The 27405-nt window shown below is 43.9% G+C and overlaps 1 protein-coding gene across 1 annotated transcript; it reads right to left on the reverse strand.

Annotated features, from left to right (window-relative positions):
• Nucleotides 1-2203: 2203 nt before the first annotated feature.
• LOC137570491 (galactose-3-O-sulfotransferase 2-like) lies at nucleotides 2204-22856 on the reverse strand. The gene is made up of 2 exons (XM_068279164.1): nucleotides 22635-22856; nucleotides 2204-3365 (listed from the first exon to the last, which is right to left on the reverse strand). Exons 1-2 carry the CDS (start codon nucleotides 22812-22814, stop codon nucleotides 2556-2558), a joined length of 990 nt encoding a protein of 329 aa, XP_068135265.1. The 5' UTR covers nucleotides 22815-22856; the 3' UTR covers nucleotides 2204-2555.
• Between the last annotated feature and the right edge of the window lie 4549 nt (nucleotides 22857-27405).

Below are 27405 nucleotides of genomic sequence, written 5' to 3' on the forward strand. Positions count from 1 at the left end.
TGAAATTAACTGTGCTATAAATGACACGCCCAACGTATTATTTATTATTCACTCCTTCGACTTTCTCAGAATGATGCCAATGTAGCATATTTTCTGATAATGCTCACGTCCGCAGTGGCAGATGCTACAGCCGCAGGGACATGATAGTCACGTCCCTGCAGTTAGGGGGCTGTGCGCGCGATCGTACAGGCAGAAGCCCGTGATCACGATGTTATAGGCAACAGGGGGGATTGGCGGCAATGGATACAATCCATTCTTGTCCACCGAGAATGATCACTGTTTTTGAACAAAAACAGTGATCATTCTTAAATAGTACTTTCGCGCTACCTCCCGCTCATTTGTTTACGCCGTTCCACCCTTCGATCATTAGATTAATAAATAGGAACAATATTCCCATTCATCTCCCCTCTAGGCCACCGTGATCACAGGCATGAATGGATGCCTGTGTCACTTCCCTAGTTACAGTGTAACACATTACTTCCTATTAAGCTTACTTATTGTACGCTTATAGGAAGTAATGCGCAAGGACATCTTGTAGCCAAATAGTAAATTACACCTACATACAATAGGGACAATTTTTTTTTAATATGTATGTCAAGAGGGTATATTATTTTTAAATTATGGGCATGGGATGTAAAGCTAAAAAAAATGCCCCTATATCTCATCATACTATATTGTCACCATACATTGTATTAGGGAAATAATTTAAATGTTGCAAATAATAACTGAGAAACATGGGCAAATAAAATGTATAGCTTTTATCCGCAGAAGAACGTTTTATTTTAAAACTATAATGGCCGGTATGTGTAAAAATACACCCCAAAACACATTATACTACTTCTCCTGAGTACGGCAATACCACATGTGTGGCACTTTTTTGCAGCCTAACTGCGCTAAGGGGCCAAAAGTCCAATGAGCATCTTTAGGCTTTACAGGGGTGCTTACAATTAGGCACCCCCCAAAATGCCAGGACAGTGAACACACCCCACAAATGACCCCATTTTGGAAAGTAGACACTTCAAGGTATTCAGAGAGGAGCATAGTGAGTCCGTGGCAGATTTCATTTTTTTTTTTGTCGCAAGTTAGAAGAAATGGAAACTTTTGTTTTTCTTTTTTTTGTCAGAAAGTGTCATTTTCCGCTAACTTGTGACAAAAAATAAAATCTTCTATGAACTCACCATGCCTCTCACTGAATACTTTGGGATGTCTTCTTTCCAAAATGGGGTCATTTGGGGGGTATTTGTACTATCCTGGAATTTTAGCCCCTCATGAAACCTGACAGGTGCGCAGAAAAGTCAGAGATGCTTGAAAATGGGAAAATTCACTTTTGGCACCATAGTTTGTAAACGCTATAACTTTTACCCAATCCAATAAATATACACTGAATGGTTTTTTTTTATCAAAGACATGTAGCAGAATAACTTTCGCGCTCAAATGTATAGGAAATTTTACTTTATTTGAAAAATGTCAGCACAGCAAGTTAAAAAAGTCATTTTTCATCATTTTTGATGAATATAATAAAAACTAAAACTCGCAGCAGCAATCAAATAGCAGCAAAAGAAAGCTGTATTAGTGACAAGAAAAGGAGGTAAAATTCCTTTAGGTGGTAGGTTGTATGACCGAGCAATAAACTGTGAAAGCTGCAGTGGTCTGAATGGAGAAAAAGGCTCTGGTCCTTAAAGAGGAACTGTAACGACAAAACGGCCCCTGGGGGGTACTCACCTCGGGTGGGGGAAGCCTCCGGATCCTAATGAGGCTTCCCACGCCGTCCTCCATCCGTCAGGGGTCTCGCTGCAGCCCTCTGTGCAGCGGTGATGTAATATTTACCTTCCTGGCTCCTGCGCAGGCGCTCTGACGGCTGACGGCTCCGAAGTAGGCGGAAATACCCGATCGCCGTCGGGTCTGCTCTACTGCGCAGGCGCAAGTTTCCGGCGCCTGCGCAGTAGAGCGGACCCGACGGAGATCGGGTATTTCCGTCTATTTCCGTGCCGAAAGTCGCCACAGCGCCTCCGCTGGAGCCAGCAAAGGTAAATATTGAACTGACAGTCGGCACAGTCGCCGGCTGTTCGGAGGGCTGCAGCGAGACCCCCGTGGGACAGAGGACGGCGTGGGAAGCCTCATTAGGATCCGGAGGCTTCCCCCACCCGAGGTGAGTACCCCCCAGGGGATCTTTTTAATGTTACAGAGTCTCTTTAAGGGGCGAAAAGACTGTGGTCCTTAAGTGGTTAAACAATACCAGTTGTCTGGCAGCCCTGCTGATCTATTTGGCTGCAGTAGTGTTTGAATCACACTAGAAACAAGCATGCAGTTAATCTCGTCAGTTCCAACATTAATGTCGGAAACACTTGATCTGCTGCATGCTTGTTCTAAGGCTAAAAGTATTAGAGACAGAGGATCAGCAGGACAGCCAGGCAACTGGTGTTGCACAAAAGGCAAAAAAACATGGCAGCCTACCTACAGTTGTCCTTTAAGAACAAATCGTGATCGTGAACTTCAGTAAAATAATAATAATGATAAAATCAATTTTGACATATTCTGGTACAGCTTCCCATTCATTAACCTTCAGGTTTTGTTGTTATTGTTACATCAGTAGGAGCTTTCTCTTTTATGGTGTTATATAACAGGTAACTGTACTGGAGCTCTGGCGTGACAAGTCTCTGGCACAGGAGTTTGTATCTTGAAGGAAGGTCAGGCTTTAGGTTGTATCCGAGGATCCTGGCTAATCCAGACTGATATGGCATCAATGATTTGTCCTGTAACTGATTAGGATCAACTTCATCTTGTAAACAAATTTTAGCCATCTCATCCCTTTTCCTCTGTAATTTCTGTATCTCGTAGTCCATTTGTTCCTGGCCAAACCTCTCTACATGCTTCCAGAAGGAACGGTTGAAATAGGAATACAACTGCCAGTCCAAGTTGTTCCAATGTTTTATCTTTTCTTGTCTTTCCAAAGAGAGGGCTTTCTTAGTGGTATTACTTCTCTTGTTCAGTGGAAAGGACAGGACATCCTCATATGACCAACAGAGAGCTTCCTTCAAAAGAATGAGGGACTCATCAAAGTACTCTGCGATCAGCACCAAATGAAAGATCTTGCCTACTTCCTCACATATCAGCTCTATGTTTTTTGTGGTGTTAGGTCCATTGTGATTAAATCCAAGATCAAAAGTCTGGCAGTTCTTAGCAAAATAGCTGCCAGTTCTGTTAGCATCATAATATTCATCGGCATTTTCAAGGAAGTCTTCCAAGCTTTTGCACTTTCTGAATGTACTGAAGCCTTTAAAGTATGAAAACGATGATTCCATCTGTGTGACTGGGTTTCGCAACACGGTGAAGTAAAATGTATCATTTGACATCACTTTTTCAACCTGTCAATGAAACCAATCTTGAATTAAGATCCATGACAAAAAGAACTTCAGGGTAATTGTATGTATTATGGCATTAATATATTCACTATTAAATATATGTATCGTCATACTACATTGGGCCAATACATCTAAGTACATTTCTTAAAGCCAACTTTTACTTAAAGAGAGACTGAAGTCTCTCAAAATACATATTTTTCTTTTAAAAAACCTCTTTAACATCAATGCGACAAGTGACAAGATATGTATATATACACTGTACAGCGCTGCGTAATATGTCGGCGCTATATAAATACTAAATAATAATAATAATAATGCCCTTACTGAAACTCTGCATCCCCGTGGCTGAACACTTAATAAATCACCCCAAACTCACCAGGGTACATTGCGGGTAGCGCATCTGTGTAGAGGCAGAACTTTGGGCTGTAGCTCTGCCTCTACTCACGTCCATCTGCGCTAATCGCCGCCTCTCCCCGCCTCTCTCAGTCTTCTTTCACTCAGAGGGGCGGGGGAGAGGCGGCAATCAGTGCAGATTGACCCGCATGGAGGCAGAGCTACAGCCCCAAGCTCTGCCTCCACAGGCAGCAAAATCCACGACCAGGAAAGTCGTGGATTTTTGCTCCGGGAGTTTGGGGTGATTTATTTAGTGTTCAGCCACGAGGATGCGGCGTTTCAGTTAGGGCATTGATGTTAAAGAGGTTTTTAAAAGAAAAACCTGTATTTTGCGAGACTTCAGAGTCTCTTTAAAGCATACTTAAAGAGGATCTGTACTGTCCAATTTGTACAATAAAAAACATACCAATCGAGTCACTGTGATCTCCTGGGTCCCTATTTGCTGTTTTCGCCGTGATCCTGGCTTTTAATCACCAGTTTTAGGCAGTGTTTACAAACAAAAAACATGGCCGCTAACCAGGAAGTGATGTTTGTGTGTGTGTGTGTGTGTGTATATATATATATATATATATATATATATATATATGTATCTATGTATCTATATCTATATCTATATTACCTGACTGCCCGCAAATGTACACCTTTTATGTATGAACACAGCCATAGAAACATTTACAAAACTGATAGGACTGGACCAGACCAGGAGTGTACACTTTTTAACTAATACAAAACTGACAGGACTGAAATGGACCGCATATGTACAGATTTATGGGTGAACGCAGCCATAGAAACACATGATAATTGTCACTTTTTGATAAGACCAACTGATTCTGAGCAGACATGTATAGTATCTAAACTCTTGTATACCCAATAATTATCCTTAATCCATCAAACAAGCATGTTTTTTTTCTATAGTAACAATTGGGCAAGGCCATTCATCTTATAAATGTGAGCCACAACGCCACCTGCTGGAAGAATACCATATGACAGCATACATTATTGATGAGCCAAGGAGGATACTTACTGGTGATGGCAAAACACTACAAGTTAAAGGGATACTGTAGGGGGGCCAGGGAAAAATGAGTTGAACTTACCCGGGGCTTCTAATGGTCTGTAACAAAGATTATCCTTCAGTTAATCATAAGGCAGTGGGAGTGTCCAGAGGAAAAAAAAATAGATTCCTTAAAGGGATACTGCAGCGGGGTCGGGGGAAAATGAGTTGAACTTACCCGGGGCTTCTAATGGTCCCCCGCAGACATCCTGTGCCCGCGCAGCCATTCACCGATGCTCTGGCCCCGCCTCCGGTTCACTTCTGGAATTTCAGACTTTAAAGTCTGAAAACCACTGCGCCTGTGTTGCCCTGTCCTCGCTCCCGCTGATTTCACCAGGAGCGTACTGCGCAGTCCCAGTATGGTCTGTGTCTGCGCCATGCCCCACATCAGGGGAAGCGAGGACATGGCAACGCAGGCGCAGTGGTTTTCAGACTTTAAAGTCTGAAATTCCAGAAGTGAACCGGAGGCGGAGCCGGAGCATCGGTGAGTGGCTGCATGGGCACAGGATGTCTGCAGGGGGACCATTAGAAGCCCCGGGTAACTTCAACTCATTTTCCCCCGACCCCCTACAGTATTCATTTAAGGAATGTATTTTTTTTTTCTCTGGACACTCCCACTGCCTTATGATTAACTGAAGGATAATCTTTGTTACAGACCATTATTTTGTGGAATGGCCAGTCACTAAGCTATGGTCAAATATGGTAGATAATAAGGTGAATAAAAATGGAGAGGTGACACATCATGGACAGATCAGACAGACAGAATCATCTGAGAGTCATCCATCCTCATGGCTTTCATTTTAAAAACACGCCCATAAAGACTCCATTACTGGTAATTATGAAAGGGTTTTTATTTATTGATATTGTTATTCACAGCACGGCTATCTGAACATTTGATTTATCAATTGTTTTTCTTAAATTATAGTCATTTATAGCCAAGGGGAGTGAGTTATTTCAGTGCACAGAAAGTTTTCACTCTGTGTTTTTGATATAAAACCCATTTACAATGGGTCTATTTTTTTATAGATTAACACAATCAATAGTTCTGTGATCGCTGGCTGTGAATTCCATAACTTGTTTTTGATAAAAGCTAGACTTTAAACTTCCTCCCATAAGCCTTGGTATGTTGCTGTGTCACAAACAGGACCACACCTAATTCAGTTTGTGCTAATTTATGGTCATTTATTGTTGCTAAAGTAGTTCAGACTAGTCCCAATTTGTCTTATACCGTCTTATAAACTAGCATACAGTAAATCGCAGACAGAGTAATTATAGAGTGTATGGGGACAACGCCTGGTGGCCATATTTGCTGCGTCATAGCTATGCACTATAGTTAAATTAGCTGCTGAATGGTTCAACCCTGCGTTTTATGGTTAATACATATAATATTACATAGTTACATAGTTATTTTGGTTGAAAAAAGACATACGTCCATCGAGTTCAACCAGTACAAAGTACAACTCCAGCCTGCTCCCTCACATATCCCTGTTGATCCAGCGGAAGGCAAAAAACCCCCCACAAGGCATGGAAAAATTCCTTCCCGACTCCAGATGGCAATTAGAGTGGGGCCGAACCTCGGATTTTAGGTTCGCGAACCGGGTTCGCGAACTTCCGCGTAAGGTTCGGTTCGCGGAAAAGTTTGCGAACCGCAATAGACTTCAATGGGGATGCGAACTTTGAAAAAAAAAAAAGATTATGCTGGCCACAAAAGTTATGGAAAAGATGTTTCAAGGGGTCTAACACCTGGACCCCCAGGTGGAGGAGTGGGATACTTGCCAAAAGTCCCCGGGAAAAATCTGGATTTGACGCAAAGCAGCGTTTTAAGGGCAGAAATCCCATTGGGCTTGATTCACAAAGCGGTGCTAACCTACTTAGCACGTTTAAAGTCTTTAGACGCGCTAACCAGGGTGCTAAGTAGGTTAGCACCGGATTTCTCAATCAGATCATGCGATAACTTTGCGCGCGTAAAGTTTTACGCGCGCAAAGTTTTACGCGCGCTAAGTCCCATAGGCTTTAATGGGCACTTCGCGCGGTGCGCCCTGCGCTCTGTGCAGTACACATAAAGTTTTGCGCGCGTAAAGTTTTATGCGCGAAAAGCTTGTTTAGACGTGCTAAGGGGGTTTTCACAGGCGTGCTAACAGTTAGCACCGCTTTGTGAATCAAGCCCCTTAAATGCTAAATTGGAGGCCTAAAGTGCTTTAAAACATCTTGCATGTGTATACATCAATCAGGTAGTGTAATTAAGGTACTGCTTCACACTGACACACCAAACTCACTCACTGTAACGCACCGCAAACAGCTGTTTGTGTAGTGACGGCCGTGCTGGACTGGTGCGCACCATGGCGAGAGTGCAGGTTTTGGTGGCTTTACAGCCCATATGGTTGCCTGGCTGATGTAGCTGAATGACAGAACAGTGACTGTCCAGCTGATCAAATTTGGTCTGACCACAATGAGGCAACGACCTTATTATCGTGGGTGTGCCCCCCGAGACACTCATTTAGGCGCCGGTCATTGCTTCATTGTGATACGCAAGCCCCTTCACCACGGCAAGGTAATAATCACGAAGGGGAATGGGCGCATGTACATGCCTCTTCTTTTGTTGTTGCAGCTGCCCGCAGTGCAGCCAGAAAAATTAGGCAGTCATGTACACGCACCAGAAAAATTATTACAGCGGCCGCTACTAGCAGCGGCCTAAAAAATTCAGCAATCCGCCTGGAGTCCCGGACCCTGTTGGTGGTGGCGGAGAAGGTAGTCAAGCGGCCTGCAGGCAGACATGCTGTGTCGACGGACTGGGAGCGACTTAGTCTTCTTGGGGCAGGCCAGGCAGCCAGTCACACGGCGTGCAGGCAGAGATGCTGTGTGTGCGGGGACTGACTTAGTCTTGGGGCGGGTAGCAGCCCTCCGGGATCCATGCCTCATTCATTTTGATAAAGGTGAGGTACTTAACAGTTTTGTGACTTAGGTGACTTCTCTTCTCAGTGACAATGCCTCCAGCTGCACTGAAGGTCCTTTCTGACAGGACGCTTGCGGCAGGGCAGGAGAGAAGTTGGATGGCAAATTGGGACAGCTCTGGCCACAGGTCAAGCCTGCACACCCAGTAGTTCAAGGGTTCCTCATCGCTGTTCACAGCAGTGTCTACATCCACACTTAAGGCCAGGTAGTCGGCTACCTGCCGTTCCAGGCGTTGGTGGAGGGTGGATCCGGAAGGGCTACGGCGAGGCGTTGGACTAAAGAACGTCCGCATGTCCGACATCACCATGAGATCGCTGGAGCGTCCTGTCTTTGACTGCGTGGACACGGGAGGAGGATTAGTGGCAGTGGTACCTTGCTGGCGTTGTGCTGTCACATCACCCTTAAAGGCATTGTAAAGCATAGTTGACAGCTTGTTCTGCATGTGCTGCATCCTTTCCACCTTCAGGTGAGTTGGTAACAGGTCCGCCACTTTGTGCCTGTACCGAGGGTCTAGTAGTGTGGCCACCCAGTACAGCTCATTCCCCTTGAGGTTTTTTATATGGGGTCCCTCAACAGGCAGGACAGCATAAAAGACGACATCTGCACAAAGCCGGATCCAGATGTACCATGCATCTCCTCTTGCTCTTCCTGAGTGATGTCACGTAAGTCAACCTCCTCCCCCCAGCCGCGAACAATACCACGGGAAGGTTGAGCAGCACAAGCCCCCTGCGATGCCTGCTGCGGTTGTTCTCCTGCCGCCGTCCCCTCCTCCCCCAAAGAAACACCTTGCTCATCATCCTCTGAGTCTGACTCGTCTTCTGCACACGACTTCTCTTCTTCCTCCTCCTCCCCCCTCTGTGCTGCCACAGGTGTTGAGGAAACAGCTGGGTCTGATTAAAATTGGTCCCATGCCTGTTCCTGCCGTAACTGTTCCTGGTCACGCTCATTCGCAGCTTCATCCGCCACTCTACGCACAGCACGCTCCAAGAAGTAAGCGTAGGGAATCAAGTCGCTGATGGTGCTTTCACTGCGGCTCACCAGGTTGGTCACCTCCTCAAACAGCCGCATGAGCCTGCATGCATTTCTCATCAGTGTCCAGTTGTCGGGCCAGAACATCCCCATCTTCCCAGACTGTTTCATTCTACTGTAGTTGTAGAGGTACTGGGTGACGGCTTTCTTCTGTTCTAGCAGGCGGGAGAACATGAGCAGGGTCGAATTCCAGCGAGTCGGGCTATCGCAAATCAGGCGTCTCACCGGCAAGTTGTTTTTCCACTGAATTTCCGCAAAGCGTGCCATGGCTGTGTAAGACCGCCTCAAATGCCCACAGAACTTCCTGGTCTGCTTCAGGACATCCGCTAAGCCAGGGTACTTTGACACAAATCTTTGAACAACTAGATTCATGACATGTGCCATGCAGGGTATGTGTGTCAGCTTCCCCATATGCAAAGCGGCAAGCAGATTGCTGCCGTTGTCGCACACCACGTTGCCAATCTCCAGGTGGTGCGGCGTCAGCCACTCATCCACTTGTTTCTTAAGAGCAGCCAGGAGAGCTGCTCCAGTGTGACTCTCCGCTTTGAGGCAAGACATGTCTAAGATGGCGTGACACCGTCGTACCTGGCATGCAGCATAGGCCCTGCGGAGCTGGGGCTGTGTAGCTGGAGAGGAGAACTGCCACTCAGCCAAGGAGGAGGAGGACAGCGAAGAGCATGTAGCAGGAGGAGAGGAGGTGGCAGGAGGCCTGCCTGCAAGCCGTGGAGGTGTCACAATTTGGTCCGCTGCACCCTGCTTGCCATCGTTCACCAGGTTGACCCAATGGGCTGTGTACGTAATGTAGCGGCCCTGCCCGTGCTTGGCAGACCAGGCATCCGTGGTCAGGTGTACCCTTGACCCAACGCTCTTCGCAAGAGATGACACCACTTGCCTCTCAACTTCACGGTGCAGTTGGGGTATGGCCTTTCTAGAAAAATAAGTGCGGCCTGGCATCTTCCACTGCGGTGTCCCGATGGCCACAAATTTACGGAAGGCCTCAGAGTCCACCAGCCGGTATGGTAACAGCTGGCGAGCTAACAGTTCCGTCACACCAGCTGTCAGACGCCGGGCAAGGGGGTGACTGGCCGAAATTGGCTTCTTCCGCTCAAACATTTCCTTCACGGACACCTGACTGCTGCTGTGGGCAGAGGAGCACGAAAGCGCTCAAGGGCAGAGGCGGAGTGGAGGAGGGTGCCTGTGAAGGTGCAAGGGAGAAAGCGGCAGAAGCAGATGATGCACCTGAAGGAGGAAGAGGAGAAGGAGGGTGACTTTTCTTTTGTGTGCTGCTGCTGCTTTTGCTCAGGTGGCCATCCCATTGCTGTTTGTGCCTTTTCTCCAGGTGCCTTCGTAAGGCACTTGTCCCTACGTGAGTGTTGGCCTTTCCACGGCTCAATTTTTGTTGGCAGAGCGAACAGATGGCTTTGCTCCGATCTGAGGCACACACATTAAAAAATGTCCACACCGCTGAGCCACCCTGGGATGTGGGCACTATGGGGACCTCAGCAGCTGATGCTGAAGGGCAAGTTGGCTGGCTGTACATAGGTGGCGATACATGGTGCCGGACACTGCCACCAGCTGTTTCTGACGAAGAGCTGCCCCAGCTTCTTTCAGCAACTTCTCTCCTCCTACTACTCTCTGACTCCCCCTCTGAACTGTCTCCCTCTTCATCTCCTCTATTGGGAACATACAGAGGATCCGTATCATCGTCATCATCGTAATCATCCTGCCCAGCTTCGCTTGCCTCAGAAAAATCCAAACATGCACCATCAGTAGGTCCTTCATTCTCCTTACACATTACATCCATAGTGTTGCTGCGTAACTCAGACATATGAGTTGGTGGAAATTCATCTGGCTGTAACAACAATGGCTGTTCATCAGTGATTTCACCACTAAATAATTCTTGTGAAGTGTCAAATGCAGCGGAAGTGGTGCTAGTAGTAGCGCTGGTGGCTGAGCAAGATGAGGTGTTCTGTGTCGCTAAATACTCAACCACGTCCTGACAATCTTGGGAGGTGATGGGACGTGCCTTCTTCCGAGCACTGTACTGTGGGCCAGGTCCACACGAAATTACATTTACACGACCTCGCACAGACCTGCCGGGTGGCCTTCCTCTGGCTCTGGAACTACCTCTTCCTCTACCTGTTTTGTCCATATCGGGTATGCACAGAGTGGTATATCACACTGCGTGCACTCACGTAGGTGGGTGGGTTCACTTAACTGCACAGGTATGCAGTGGCGGGTTCACTGAACAGAACAGGTATGCAGTGGCGGGTTCACTGAACAGGTATGCAGTGGCGGGTTCACTGAACACAACAGGTATGCAGTGGCAGGTTCACAGAACAGGTATACAGTGGCGGGTTCACTGTACAGAACAGGTATACAGTGGCAGGTTCACTGAACAGAACAGGTATACAGTGGCGGGTTCACTGAACACAACAGGTATGCAGTGGCGGGTTCACTGAACAGAACAGGTATGCAGTGGTGGGTTCACTGAACAGGTATGCAGTGGCAGGTTCACAGAACAGGTATACAGTGGCAGGTTCACTGAACAGAACAGGTATACAGTGGCGGGTTCACTGAACAGAACAAGTATGCAGTGGTGGGTTCACTGAACAGAACAGGTATGCAGTGGTGGGTTCACAGAACAGGTATGCTGTGGCAGGTTCACAGAACAGGTATACAGTGGCGGGTTCACTGAACAGAACAGGTATACAGTGGCAGGTTCACTGAACAGAACAGGTATACAGTGGCAGGTTCACTGAACAGAACAGGTATACAGTGGCGGGTTCACTGAACACAACAGGTATGCAGTGGCAGGTTCACTGAACAGAACAGGTATGCAGTGGTGGGTTCACTGAACAGGTATGCAGTGGTGGGTTCACTGAACAGGTATGCAGTGGCAGGTTCACTGAACAGGTATGCAGTGGTGGGTTCACTGAACAGGTATGCAGTGGTGGGTTCACAGTACAGGTATGCAGTGGTGGGTTCACAGAACAGGTATGCAGTGGCAGGTTCACTGAACAGGTATGCAGGTATCCAGTGGGCTCACTGAACAGAACAGGTATGGTGGGCTCACTGAACAGAACAGGTATGCAGCCAGGAACAAGCTAAGCCTAACTAATCTTTCCCTATGAGAGACAGTCTGCAGCAGCTCGCCCTACTCTCACTAACGCAGGCACACGAGTGAGCTTAATGGCCGCCGCTGCCTGCCTTTTATTAGGGGGGGAGTGGCTCCAGGGGCTAGTGTAGCCTAATTGGCTACACTGGGCCTGCTGACTGTGATGTAGAGGGTCAAAGTTGACCCTCATGGTGCATTATGGGGCGAACCGAACTTCCGCAAAACTTCGCCTGCGGGACGCGAACACGAACCACTGAAGTTTGCATGGAACCGTTCACAGGCGAACCGTTCGGCCCAACTCTAATGGCAATCAGATAAAATCCCTGGATCAACATCATTAGGCATAACCTAGTAATTGTAGCCATGGATGTCTTTCAACGCAAGGAAAGCATCTAAGCCCCCTTTAAATGCAGGTATAGAGTTTGCCATAACGACTTCCTGTGGCAATGCATTCCACATCTTAATCACTCTTACTGTAAAGAACCCTTTCCTAAATAAATAGCTAAAACGTTTGTTCCTCCATGCGCAGATCATGTCCTCTAGTCCAGGGCTTTTCAATGTTTTCACTCATTGTACCACTTTTATCACCTGAAAAATTTGAAGTACCACCAGTGTGCCAGCACAATAGATCTGACCAGATCAGGCTCGGCTGTGTCCAGAGGAGCCCGAGCGGAGAGCCGCTACTGCGCATACACTCACACCAACAAGGAGAACTTCGAGGGGTTCCAGCACTGGATCCCCTCTACAGGGGAGGAAGGGGGAAGCCTCTTTTGGATCAAGAGGCTTCCTCCTCCTAGGGCACTTTTTTCTTACAGGTACACTTTAAGAAAGGGAGGGGGGCATATGGTAGGGGAATAGCAGGAGGCAATGGTGGGGAGGCGGAAGAGCGAGTGAGGGGTAGCCAAACTTTGTGGAGGCAGGACAGGACCAGGACAAGCGGCAGGTGGGCAATTAAGTAGCAGACAAACTTGGAATGTACCACCTGGCCAACAGCAAAGTACCACTGGTGGTACGCGTACCACAGGTTGAAAAGCCCTGCTCTAGTCCTTTGAGAAGGCCTAGGGACAAAAAGCTCATCCGCCAAGCTATTATATTGCCCTCTGATGTATTTATACATGTTAATTAGATCTCCTCTAAGGCGTCTTTTCTCTAGACTAAATAAGCCCAGTTTATCTAACCTTTCTTGGTAAGCGAGACCTTCCATCCCACGTATCAATTTTGTAGCTCGTCTCTGCACCTGCTCTAAAACTGCAATATCTTTTTTGTAATGTGGTGCCCAGAACTGAATTCCATATTCCAGATGTGGCCTTACTAGAGAGTTAAACAGGGGCAATATTATGCTAGCATCTCGAGTTTTTATATCCCTTTTAATGCATCCCAAAATTTTGTTCGCTTTAGCTGCAGCGGCTTGGCATTGAGTACGATTATTTAACTTGTTGTCGATGAGTACTCCTAAGTCCTTCTCCAAGTTTGATGTCCCCAACTGTATCCCATTTATTTTGTATGGTGCTAGACCATTGGTACGACCAAAATGCATGACTTTACATTTTTCAACATTGAATTTCATCTGCCATGTATGTGCCCATATAGCCATCCTATCCAGATCCTGTTGCAATATTGCTTTGTTTGTTTGCTAACTGATTAATATAAGTTGTGTTATCCAGCTCATTGTAAGAATAACCTTAAGAAAGAGTTTGTTTGAATCAAAAGTACAATTTTATATTGTTTTGATATATTGTTATATTTATTTGATATTAAATTAATATTTTTACAAATTGATCTACGTTTGCATGTTTAAACCAGAACTGTGAGAAACCCATGAAAAACGAAACTCAAAAGTTGGGCGTACATCATAGTCTAAAACTCCTCCCACTATTTCAGGACTATATTTGGACTATTTTATATTTTAATAACGATTTATACAATCGATTGACTAAACGCCGACAGCGTAGTGATTTAAGTATGAAATGTATTACCACAGGGAGTAGTTATAGCAAATTCTATATCTGCATAGAGATGAGCGTAATGACGTAATTACGATTTCACGAAATTTCGCGTAATTAGTGTAATTACGATTATAGGCGTAAGTACATAATCGTAATGAAGAAGGATTTCGCAAAATTTCGCGTACGCGTAATTTTCGCGTTACAATGGGTATTTGTTCATGCCGTAATTTCGCATTAAACGCTACCGTAATTTCGCGTTAAACCGTAACGCTCCGTATAGTATAAAAAAAGCCGCCGACTTTAAGGGTTAATAGCAAAGCCCCCTTAAATGCTAAGAGCCTCAAATTTGGAGAATATATTAAGGAGATCAGAAGGAATAAGAGGAAATTTTTTTTTTTCAAAAAGACCTTATAGTTTTTGAGAAAATCGATGTTAAAGTTTCAAAGTAAAAATGTATACATTTAAAAACCCGCCGACTTTAACGGTTAATAGCAAAGCCTGCTTAAAGTTTAGGAACACCAAATTCCTAGGGTATATTAAGGGGATCAGTGGGAATAAGAGGAAAACATTTTTTTTCAAAAAGACCTTATAGTTTTTGAGAAAATCGATTTTTAAGTTTCAAGGGCAAAAATGTCTTTTAAATGCGGAAAATGCCATTTTTTTTGCACAGGTAACAATAGTGTATTATTTTCATAGATTCCCCCAAGTGGGAAGAGTTTTACTTACTTCGTTCTGAGTGTGGGAAATATAAAAAAAAAACGACGTGGGGTCCCCCCTCCCAGACCTCTTTAACCCCTTGTCCCCCATGCAGGCTGGGATAGCCAGAATGCGGAGCACCGGCCGCGTAGGGCTCCGCACCCTGACTATACCAGCCCGCATGGTCCATGGATTGGGGGGTCTCGGAAGGGGAGGGGCAGCCAAGCTTTCCCCTCCCCCTCCGAGCCTTGTCCAATCCAAGGACAAGGGGCTCTTCTCCACCTCCGATGGGCGGTGGAGGTGGAGGCCACGATTTCCTGGGGGGGGGTTTCATGGTGGAATCTGGGAGTCCCCTTTAAAAAGGGGTCCCCCAGATGCCCACCCCCCCTCCCAGGAGAAATGAGTATAGAGGTACTTGTACCCCTTACCCATTTCCTTTAAGAGTTAAAAGTAAATAAACACACAAACACTTAGAAAAAGTATTTTAATTGAACAAAAAACATAACCACAAAAAAAGTCCTTTAATATTCTTAATTAACCATTAATACTTACCTGTCCCTTTAAATAAATGATCCCTCGAAATAGCCTCGGAAATGTTCTATCAGTAACTTACACTGTAACAAAGTTATTACAATGTAACAACTTTGTTACATTGTAACTACGCCGCACCCGACGTCACTCGCCGCTCAGTCGCCGCATACGCGTCTGCGCTGCACAGACCCGACAGAGCTCTGAGCTATATAGCTCAGAGCTCTCTAAGCATCTTTGAATTTGGGCTCCAAGGAGCCCCATTGGTCCTTAGCAGACCAATGGGGTTCCTTCAAATCAGAAGGAACCCCATTGGTCTGCTAAGGATCAATGGGGCTCCTTGGAGCCCAAATTCAAAGATGCTTAGAGAGCTCTGAGCTATATAGCTCAGAGCTCTGTCGGGTCTGTGCAGCGCAGACACGTATGCGGCGGCTGAGCGGCGAGTGACGTCGGGTGCGGCGTAGTTACAATGTAACAAAGTTGTTACATTGTAATAACTTTGTTACATTGTAACTGATAGAACATTTCCGAGGCTATTTCGAGGGATCATTTATTTAAAGGGACAGGTAAGTATTAATGGTTAATTAAGAATATTAAAGGACTTTTTTCGTGGTTATGTTTTTTGTTCTATTAAAATACTTTTTCTAAGTGTTTGTGTGTTTATTTACTTTTAACTCTTAAAGGAAATGGGTAAGGGGTACAAGTACCTCTATACTCATTTCTCCTGGGAGGGGGGTGGGCATCTGGGGGACCCCTTTTTAAAGGGGACTCCCAGATTCCACCATGAACCCCCCCCCCCCCCCAGGAAATCGTGGCCTCCACCTCCACCGCCCATCGGAGGTGGAGAAGAGCCCCTTGTCCTTGGATTGGACAAGGGCTCGGAGGGGGAGGGGAAAGCTTGGCTGCCCCTTCCCTTCCGAGACCCCCCAATCCATGGACCATGCGGGCTGGTATAGTCAGGGTGCGGAGCCCCACGCGGCCGGTGCTCCGCATTCTGGCTATCCCAGCCTGCATGGGGGACAAGGGGTTAAGGAGGTCTGGGAGGGGGGCCCCCCCGTCGTTTTTTTTTTATATTTCCCACACTCAGAACGAAGTAAGTAAAACTCTTCCCACTTGGGGGAATCTATGAAAATAATACACTATTGTTACCTGTGCAAAAAAACCTGACATTTGTCGCATTTAAAAGACATTTTCGCCCTTGAAACTTAAAAATCGATTTTCTCAAAAACTATAAGGTCTTTTTGAAAAAAAAATTTTCCTCTTATTCCCACTTAACCCACTTAATATACCCTGGGAATTTGGTGTTCCTAAACTTTAAGCAGGCTTTGCTATTAACCGTTAAAGTCGGCGGGTTTTTAAATGTTTACATTTTTCCTTTGAAACTTTAACATCGATTTTCTCAAAAACTATAAGGTCTTTTTGAAAAAAAAAAATTTCCTCTTTTTCCTTCTGATCTCCTTAATATATTCTCCAAATTTGAGGCTCTTGGCATTTAAGGGGGCTTTGCTATTAACCCTTAAAGTCGGCGGCTTTTTTACATTATACGGAGCGTTACGGTTTAACGCGAAATTACGGTAGCGTTTAATGCGAAATTACGGCATGAACGAAACGCGAAATTACGCGTTGAAAATTACGCTTACGGTATTTTCAATTACAATTTTAATGGCAATTACGTTACCGTAATTTCGCATCGTAATCGCAAATTTCGCATGCGTAATTATAGTAATGCGAAATTACGAAAATTTCCGCTCAACTCTATAATCTGCATTTAAAGAGGAACTCCAGTGAAAATAATGTAGTAAAAAAAAGTGCTTCATTTTTTACCATAATTATGTATAAATGATTTAGTCAGTGTTTGCTCATTGTAAAATCTTTCCTCTCCCAGATTCACATTCTGACATGTATTACATGGTGACATTGTTACTGTGGGCAGGTTATGTAGCTGTTTCTAGCTGTTCTGGCCGTTACAGACAGCTCTGAACAGCCAAGCTTTCCCCTCCCCCTCCGAGCCCTTGTCCAATCCAAGGACAAGGGGCTCTTCTCCACCTCCGATGGGCGGTGGAGGTGGAGGCCACGATTTCCTGGGGGGGGGTTCATGGTGGAATCTGGGAGTCCCCTTTAAAAAGGGGTCCCGATATGCCCGCCCCCCCTCCCAGGAGAAATAAGTATAGAGGTACTTGTACCCCTTACCCATTTCCTTTAAGAGTTAAAAGTAAATAAACACACAAACACTTAGAAAAAGTATTTTAATTGAACAAAAAACATAACCACAAAAAAAGTCCTTTAATATTCTTAATTAACCATTAATACTTACCTGTCCCTTTAACCACTTCGCAATATCTGGACGCATATATCCGTCCAGATAGGCAGTGGTGCTGCAGCCGTGTGGTGCGCGCGATCGGGCGCGCGCCCGCGCGCGCCCCCGCTGCCTCCCGCTGCCCCCCCGATCAGTGAATGGGAATATAATTCCCATTCACCGATCCAAGTCTCCGGCAGAAATACCGACGCTTTCTCATCAGAGAGCGTGGTATTTCTGCCCCCAGGAAACAACTTCTCTTCATTTTAGTTCCTAGATGCGACATCGTTCGCATCTAGGAACTTTTTGAATGTGGCCATCTTGTGGCCAAATAGTAAACTGCACCCACATACCTGTACTGAATAAAAAATACATTATTTTACATCTAAAATTGGCTATTTACCTCCCAAACTAAAATTACCCAAATACATTTTTGTATTAAAAAAAATAATAAAAAAAATTACAATTAAAAAAAAAAAAACTACATAAATAGTTACCTAAGGGTCTGAACTTTTGTAATATACATGTCAAGAGAGTATCTTATTACATTTTTTAAAATTATAAGCTTGTAAATAGTGATCGACGCAAATTGAAAAAATGCACCTTTATTTCTAAATAAAATATCGGCGCCATAAATTGTGATAGGGACGTAATTTAAATGGTGTAATAAGCGGGACAAATGGGCACATAAAATACATGGGTTTTAATTACTGTAGCATGTATTAATTTTAAACTATAATGGCTAAAAACTGAGAAATAATGTTTTTTTTCCATTTCTATCTTAATCTTCCTGTTAAAATGTATTTACAGTAAAGTGGCTCTTAGCAAAATGTACTACCTAAAGAAAGCCTAATTAGTGGCGGAAAAAACGAGATATAGATCAATTAATTTTGATAAGTAGCGATAAAGTTATTAGCGAATGAATGGGAGGTGAACATTGCTTGGATGCATAAGATTTTCGAAGCTGTAGGCTGAAGTGGTTAAATAAATGATCCCTCGAAATAGCCTCGGAAATGTTCTATCAGTAACTTACACTGTAACAAAGTTACTACAATGTAACAACTTTGTTACATTGTAACTACGCCGCACCCGACGTCACTCGCCGCTCAGCCGCCGCATACGCGTCTGCGCTGCACAGACCCGACAGAGCTCTGAGCTATATAGCTCAGAGCTCTCTAAGCATCTTTGAAGTTGGGCTCCAAGGAGCCCCATTGGTCCTTAGCAGACCAATGGGGTTCCTTCAAATCAGAAGGAACCCCATTGGTCTGCTAAGGATCAATGGGGCTCCTTGGAGCCCAAATTCAAAGATGCTTAGAGAGCTCTGAGCTATATAGCTCAGAGCTCTGTCGGGTCTGTGCAGCGCAGACACGTATGCGGCGGCTGAGCGGCGAGTGACGTCGGGTGCGGCGTAGTTACAATGTAACAAAGTTGTTACATTGTAATAACTTTGTTACATTGTAACTGATAGAACATTTCCGAGGCTATTTCGAGGGATCATTTATTTAAAGGGACAGGTAAGTATTAATGGTTAATTAAGAATATTAAAGGACTTTTTTCGTGGTTATGTTTTTTGTTCAATTAAAATACTTTTTCTAAGTGTTTGTGTGTTTATTTACTTTTAACTCTTAAAGGAAATGGGTAAGGGGTACAAGTACCTCTATACTCATTTCTCCTGGGAGGGGGGGTGGGCATCTGGGGGACCCCTTTTTAAAGGGGACTCCCAGATTCCACCATGAACCCCCCCCCCCAGGAAATCGTGGCCTCCACCTCCACCGCCCATCGGAGGTGGAGAAGAGCCCCTTGTCCTTGGATTGGACAAGGGCTCGGAGGGGGAGGGGAAAGCTTGGCTGCCCCTCCCCTTCCGAGACCCCCCAATCCATGGACCATGCGGGCTGGTATAGTCAGGGTGCGGAGCCCCACGCGGCCGGTGCTCCGCATTCTGGCTATCCCAGCCTGCATGGGGGACAAGGGGTTAAAGAGGTCTGGGAGGGGGGACCCCACGTCGGTTTTTTTTTATATTTCCCACACTCAGAACGAAGTAAGTAAAACTCTTCCCACTTGGGGGAATCTATGAAAATAATACACTATTGTTACCTGTGCAAAAAAACCTGACATTTGTCGCATTTAAAAGACATTTTCGCCCTTGAAACTTAAAAATCGATTTTCTCAAAAACTATAAGGTCTTTTTGAAAAAAAAATTTTCCTCTTATTCCCACTTAACCCACTTAATATACCCTGGGAATTTGGTGTTCCTAAACTTTAAGCAGGCTTTGCTATTAACCGTTAAAGTCGGCGGGTTTTTAAATGTTTACATTTTTCCTTTGAAACTTTAACATCGATTTTCTCAAAAACTATAAGGTCTTTTTGAAAAAAAAATTTTTCCTCTTTTTCCTTCTGATCTCCTTAATATATTCTCCAAATTTGAGGCTCTTGGCATTTAAGGGGGCTTTGCTATTAACCCTTAAAGTCGGCGGCTTTTTTACATTATACGGAGCGTTACGGTTTAACGCGAAATTACGGTAGCGTTTAATGCGAAATTACGGCATGAACGAAACGCGAAATTACGCGTTGAAAATTACGCTTACGGTATTTTCAATTACAATTTTAATGGCAATTACGCTACCGTAATTTCGCATCGTAATCGCAAATTTCGCATGCGTAATTATAGTAATGCGAAATTACGAAAATTTCGGCTCAACTCTATAATCTGCATTTAAAGAGGAACTCCAGTGAAAATAATGTAGTAAAAAAAGTGCTTCATTTTTTACCATAATTATGTATAAATGATTTAGTCAGTGTTTGCTCATTGTAAAATCTTTCCTCTCCCAGATTCACATTCTGACATGTATTACATGGTGACATTGTTACTGTGGGCAGGTTATGTAGCTGTTTCTAGCTGTTCTGGCCGTTACAGACAGCTCTGAACAGCCATTTCCTGTCTGTGAACATTGTTACATTGTGGCAGTTTGCCCGGGGTACCGTGGTACCCAGAGCTTCTTGTGGGAGGGGTTTCAGCACAAAATCAGTAATACCTCGCCCCCTGATGGTCTGTTTGTAAAAATCATTATATTTCTCATGTAAAAGGGGGTATCAGCTACTGATTGGGATAAAGTTCAATTCTAGGTTGGAGTTTCTCTTTAAGGTGGATTAGATGCTTTCCTTGCATTGAAAGACATCCATGGCTATAATTACTAGGTAATGCCTGGTGGTGTTGATCCAGGGATTTTATTTGATTGCCACCTGGAGTCGGAAAGGAAGTTGTTCCTTTTTGGGGCTAATTGGACCATGCCCTGTTAAGGTTTTTTGTCTTCCTCTGGATCAACAGTGATATGTCAGGTTGCGGGCTAGTCTTGTAACTTATTTTCTGGTTGAACTTGATGGACGTATGTCTTTTTTCAACCTGAATAACTAATGTAACAAGCAATGGTGCAATCAAAAAGAACATGTCAAATGGGTGACCAAGGCACAGAACTAACCAATAGTACCTGATGGGAAACTGCAAAAGAAAACACCAAGATGAACACCCCCCTTGAGGTCACATGTCCACTTCAATGGAAATTGGGTGCCAAAGAGATGCCGGACATGATGGGGAACTTACTATCGTGACCTACAGCTAAAAGGTACAGTACTTATATAAATGCCCATTTTTGCTCTTCCTCAATATCCCCTGATGACAACATAATGCCAAAACCTGGTCAGGAAGGAGATCGGACACTCTCTGTACAACAATTGGTGATATTTAAGCATTGAGCACTTTAATTGGAAATTAGTACAATACTGTTGATGTGATTTAATGCAAAAGGGTCCCGTATGCATGGGCCCACAATGTGAGTTACACTTGTTTTTATAGCGATTTTGGTGTTTTTTTTAAATACTGTAACCCCCTGTGTTTGTAACCAAGCCTGACCCCAATACATCTCTTATTGTCTCAAAAACTACAAGGTCATAGTTACATAGTTATCTGGGTTGAAAAAAGACATACGTCCATCGAGTTCAACCAGAGAGGTCTTAACATTTTTTTTATAAGCTCCCTCTAACCACTGAAGTTTGCTTGAGGCAGGGAACACACTTGACTGTTTTCGTGCGCGTTTTCTGCACAGAAAAACTGAGAACTCATGTTAATCAATGTGCTAGTGCACACTTACTGTGTTGTTCGCATGCAGAAAAAAATCTGACATTCTGCATGATGACTCTGCACATTTTGGCAGTTTCCTCTATCATTTACATCAGCTGCTGTGAAAAAACGTGCGCGTTTTCCTGCATGGAAACACACTTGGTGTGCAGAAAAAGTATGCAGAAAAACGCGCGCGGAAAACTGAAAGTCAAGTGTGTTCCCTGCCTCAATGTTTTTTGTTTTTTTTTTGCAATTTACATGAAATTTGTTTACAGCTGCTGCTTTCATAATTTAACATGATGTGAAATTTATGAATGGATTGTACTCCACACAATTTTGCATAGTGAAATTAGCAGATTGCAATCATCGCTACTCCCAATACTTGTACTGTATGTCAATGCAAAGCTTAGAGAGACAGCAAATCACACATACTGTACTCAAAAAGATTGAGTTAAAATGATCAAGACCTTTAAGGTGTGTACACACGTCCAACTTAATGCCTGATAGTTGTTTGGTTTGGTCTTTTGAACGACTTTAAGAGCAAACAACCAGTCGTTCAATCGCCCTGTACACACTGAACAACAAAGCGGCCGATAAACTAATTTACATGTTGTTTAACCAACTTGCTAATGGACAATGGACTGGATGGAATAATGGACTGGATCAAACGACTATATGTTTGCACGTATACTAGTTGGTCAAACAACAAGAAGTCATTTGTACACATGCACTGACTTGAAAGTCGTTTGGCCGATAGTCGTCATAACTGATTCGCAAGTTGGATCAGGAAAATCGCCTCTTATCTGTTGGTCATTTAGGCATCCACACTTTCAACTTATCGTCCGACAAAAAGTTGAATGGTAGATGGTTGGAAAAGTTGGATGTGTGTACGAGTAGCTGATGGTTTCTGGCATCAGAGGTAAAAGGCATTACAGGAAGTCTCTATGGAATGATCTGCAGTTTGACATGTTGGCTCCTGCAACCATGTTTTCAAACATTTACCACAAGCACAAATATAGCTAATTGATTTTTTAACTATACAGATTTTGAACTACAGTTTTTAGAACATTGCCCTGGTATCAGCTGAGAACTCCGTTCACAGGGTTCTGAGATCTGCTCATAAATAAAATCACCTTGTGAAGGTCTCACCTCTGTATATCTGAAGCGCATATGGTGACACATGATATTGAAAGTTTTATTTTGCTGCTCGGAAAATCCATTCACAGAAGAGGCTGAGAAGAGGTTTGGGTACCAGAAATTGATATAGGGAGCTGGTGGCAAGGCAAAAGTTAGGTTGTGGAATTCCCCATAGCGGAAGAGAATGTTCATGATGGTGCTGCTGGCGGTCTTGTGGGTCTTCAGGAAAAACACATTTGTCTTGAGGTGACAGGACTCCCCCCCTTGAACTGCCAATCTGTCAGTTATGTGAAATTCTTGAATAAAATGTTTCATTACAAACATGCTGTTGGCAAAGAAAACAAAAAAAACTGAAAGTAGAAATAATAAAAAATTGAGTTATTTTGCTTGCTCATATATGCATAATTTAGAGCACAAGTAGAGAGAGAGAGGATGTAAAATATCTTGGAAAAGAGCCCATATGGTGTAGTAAGTCAAGAGCTGCTGCTATCCACCCCACGATAGGAGGGTGCTTGATACAATTAGGGATGAGGAAGAGGTAATAAAATACGTGATATAATATAGTTAAAAAGCACTAAAAAAGCACTAAAATGGAAAAGGTTGAAGATAGCTTACCTCAACCTCAAAATGGATTTCAATTGCACTATGGCAAAGCGTTTTGTGGGGTACACAACACACTTCATCAGGCCTTTTCACTGCCTGTTGTAAAAATCAGCCTGGTTTTGACCACTAACCTTGGCCTAAAGAAGTTGTTTGTGTATCCCATGAAAACGTTGCCATAGTGCAAATAAAATCCAATTTTGAACTTTACTCTGTGTCTTCTGTCCACCTAAGCCACCTCCACCCTTTTCAATCGTATTGATTTATATCATAATTGATATTTATTCATATTTTATCACATGTATGTCCCTTCCTCTTCCCTAACTATAATTTGAAGAGGATGCATGTACCATGTACTATTTGTATTTATTCATTTTATAAATGTTGCCTTTAATTACAAATATAGAACAGTGTTCCCTTCATTGTTGCCAGGCTTAAATCCAATAGCCTCTTATTACTGAAGTAAGTATTTTCATTACATTCTGAAATTTTGACCCTAAGTATCCGTTCTTCTGCCTTCCAATGAAAAATGGATTGTCTAACTGAAATACAATGCAACAACCATACAGTGGGTTGCAAAAGTATTCGGCCCTCTTGAAGTTTTCCACATTTTTTTCATATTACTGCCACAAACATGAATCAATTTTATTGGAATTCCACATGAAAGACCAACACAAAGTGGTGTACACATGAAAAGTGGAACTAAAATCATACATGATTCCAAACATGTTTTACAAATAAATAACTGCAAAGTGGTGTGTGCATAATTATTCGGCCCCCTTTGATCTGAGTGCAGTCAGTTGCCTATAGACATTGCCTGATGAGTGCTAATGACTAAATAGAGTGCACCTGTGTGTAATCTAATGTCAGTACAAATACAGCTTCTCTGTGAGGGCCTCAGAGGTTGTCTAAGAGAATATTGGGAGCAACAACCCCGTGAAGTCCAAAGAACACACAAGACAGGTCAGGGATCAAGTTATTGAGAAATTTAAAGCAGGCTTAGGCTACAAAAAGATTTCCTAAGCCTTGAACATCCCACGGAGCACTGTTCAAGCGATCATTCAGAAATGGAAGGAGTATGGCACAACTGTACACCTACCAAGACAAGGCCATCCACCTAAACTCACAGGCCGAACAAGGAGAGCGCTGATCAGAAATGCAGTCAAGAGGCCCATGGTGACTCTGGACGAGCTGCAGAGATCTACAGCTCAGGTGGGAGACTCTGTCCATAGGACAACTATTAGTCATGCACTGTACAAAGTTGGCCTTTATGGAAGAGTGGCAAGAAGAAAGGCATTGTTAACAGAAAGCATAAGAAGTCCCGTTTGCAGTTTGCCACAAGCCATGTGGGGGACACAGCAACCATGTGGAAGAAGGTGCTCTGGTAAGATGAGACCAAAGTGGAACTTTTTGGCCAAAATGCAAAACGCTATGTGTGGCGGAAAACTAACACTGCACATCACTCTGAACACACCATCCCCACTGTCAAATATGGTGGTGGCAGCATCATGCTCGAGGGGTGCATCTCTTCAGCAGGGACAGGGAAGCTGGTCAGAGTGAATAGGAAGATGAATGGAGCCAATTACGGGGCAATCTTGTAAGAAAACCTCTTGGAGACTGCAAAAGACTTGAGACTGGGGCGGAGGTTCACCTTCCAGCAGGACAATGACCCTAAACATAAAGCCAGGGCAACAATGGAGTGGTTTAAAACAAAACATATCTATGTGTTAGAATGGGCCAGCCAAAGTCCAAATCTAAATCCAATCGAGAATCTGTGGCAAGATCTGAAAACTGCTGTTCACAAACGCTGTCCATCTAATCTGTCTGAGCTGGAGCTGTTTTTCAAAGAAGAATGGGCAAGGATTTCAGTCTCTAGATGTGCAAAGCTGGCAGAGACATTCCCTAAAAGACTGGCAGCTGTAATTGCAGCAAAAAAGGTGGTTCTACAAAGTATTGACTCAGGGGGCCGAATAATTATGCACACCCCACTTTGCAGTTATTTATTTGTAAAAAATGTTTGGAATCGTGTATGATTTTCGATCCACTTCTCACATGCACACTACTTTGTATATGTCTTTCACGTGGAATTCCAATAACATTGATGCATGTTTGGGGCAGTAATGTGACAAAATGTGGAAAACTTTAAGGAGGTCGAATACTTTTGCAACCCACTGTATTTTAGCTATATAAAGGACAACTATCAATAAATATGATTTTAAACTGGGATGGTACTAGTTTGCTTAGGTGTTCCTAAGTACTCCTGTAAACTTCTTCCATGTATCCCTTATTTTCTTTTTATAAAAGTAACTTCAAAAGCACCCTTTCATTCAATGATGGTGTTGGAGGAGTGGAGCAGCTCATTAGCATAGGAGTGCTTGTAATATCCCCCTACCTACATCTGTTAACCTTGCATGTCTACCTTAGCTACTCAGACCTGCAAAATACATGAACTTCAGCTTACTGCAGCTGCTGGTTGTCCTGTTATTTCCTTTAGAGGTACGTATTTATCATTTATGTGAATGAACTGTCCAGACAAGAAGCAGGGTTCCCAAGGATGTCAGTCTGAGGAGGAAGCACTGAGATCTGAGCATTGTGCTGAGCAGCAGAAGCAAAGTTGTGTACCCTTACCTGCTAAGTGAGTAAACATTCTCTGCTAATTGTGTGTGAAGCCTGGCACCAAAACAGGTTAAACTTACTTCATGGTCAAAGAAAATACTCTTCTTGTGTTAGAAGAATCTAGCACTAGGTAATGTAACATTTCACATAACACAGCCTTACCTCTGCTTAGCACCTTGGCAGGGCTAGATTTACTATAAGACACTGTAGGCACGTGCCTACAGGCGCCTGATGATAGAAAGGTGGCTCACTCTACTCCTCACATGCCTCCCTCACTCCTTCCCTATGCAGAGTCCTGAATGAAGTGTAAATGAGAGGTTACTCACCTGTCTCTCGGCATTCCAATAATGAGATCTCCCTTTAGTCACGGACAACTTAATACTGAGGGTACTTTTGGCTACTTAACACTAAGGGACACCTGTAGCTTCCTATGACGGGCAAAGGAAGTAAGGGAGAAGTGACAGTTGGGCCAGCCAGCACACTTGTGGTGCGGTATGGCAGAGGTTTGTAGGTTCATGGAGGGTGAAATCTAGGGTGCCAAGACATCAGTGCCTATAGGCTCTTGTGATGTAAATCTGGGCCTGCACTTTAGGGTTGATTATTGGTCAAGTGACAGACAGCCTATTGGGCCAATGAAAGTGCGGGGATCATGTCCTATAAAGCCACTAGACCTGACGGGGCTCAGGGGCGGGAAGAGTGGCGTGGCCGTTATGTGAATGGAGTACACGTAAGTTGCTAGCGCACGCTACGCTGCACTACAACTCATGCTCCTCACATTAAGCTGCTTTAGCAGCCTATCTTAATGAATCAACCCCCTTGTTCCAGGGGTGCTAAAACTGAGACAAAGCTTTTGGCTTTTTTATGTGAAAAGTGGAAAAATGTTTAAAAACGATAATTAAACATTATTTGTGCATTGTGGTTTTATAACACTTGTTTTTTAATAGTTGTCCTTTAGGGTGTAGACAACAACAAAAATAACTATGCAGTCACAATTAATGCTTATAACATATGCCCACACAGTAGACATCTCTTATTTTTGGCATGTTGGTGATCTAGATTTATTTACTTAATTCTAAACTCACCTACCTGTCTTGGGTATTATTGGCATCCCAGTTCTGTATGGTGAGGATGATTATACCGGCAAGAAGGAAAGCACAAGCACAGGATTTTTTGAACCGTTGGATAGTCCTGCACACATAATATAAACAAACAGCATTCAGTTAAACCTCTGTAATTCTTATACATGCCCAATTTTATAAAGTACTGCTGACCCTACATTGGAGCAGTTGAAAAGGGTGTAAGATGCATCCTATTGGAAATGGGCGGGGCCGTCTGCTTTGCAAAATGTGGCTACAATGGGGAATGTATTCATTTTACACTTTGGCTATCATTCATAAAAGTGTGTTCGGTAAAGAAAATCAGTGCGGGAAAACACCGCATTTGGTATTTTAGACTTCTGTGTGCTCTTTCATAAAAATGTTTACAGTTGCGATAGCAGTGCAGTGATTTCCCGAACTAGGCTGGCTCTAGGCTGTCGGTAGGCTGGCGTAACAGGAGAAGCAGCCTG

The sequence above is a fragment of the Hyperolius riggenbachi genome, chromosome 4 (assembly GCF_040937935.1).
Source record: "Hyperolius riggenbachi isolate aHypRig1 chromosome 4, aHypRig1.pri, whole genome shotgun sequence".
Lineage (NCBI taxonomy): Eukaryota > Metazoa > Chordata > Amphibia > Anura > Hyperoliidae > Hyperolius > Hyperolius riggenbachi.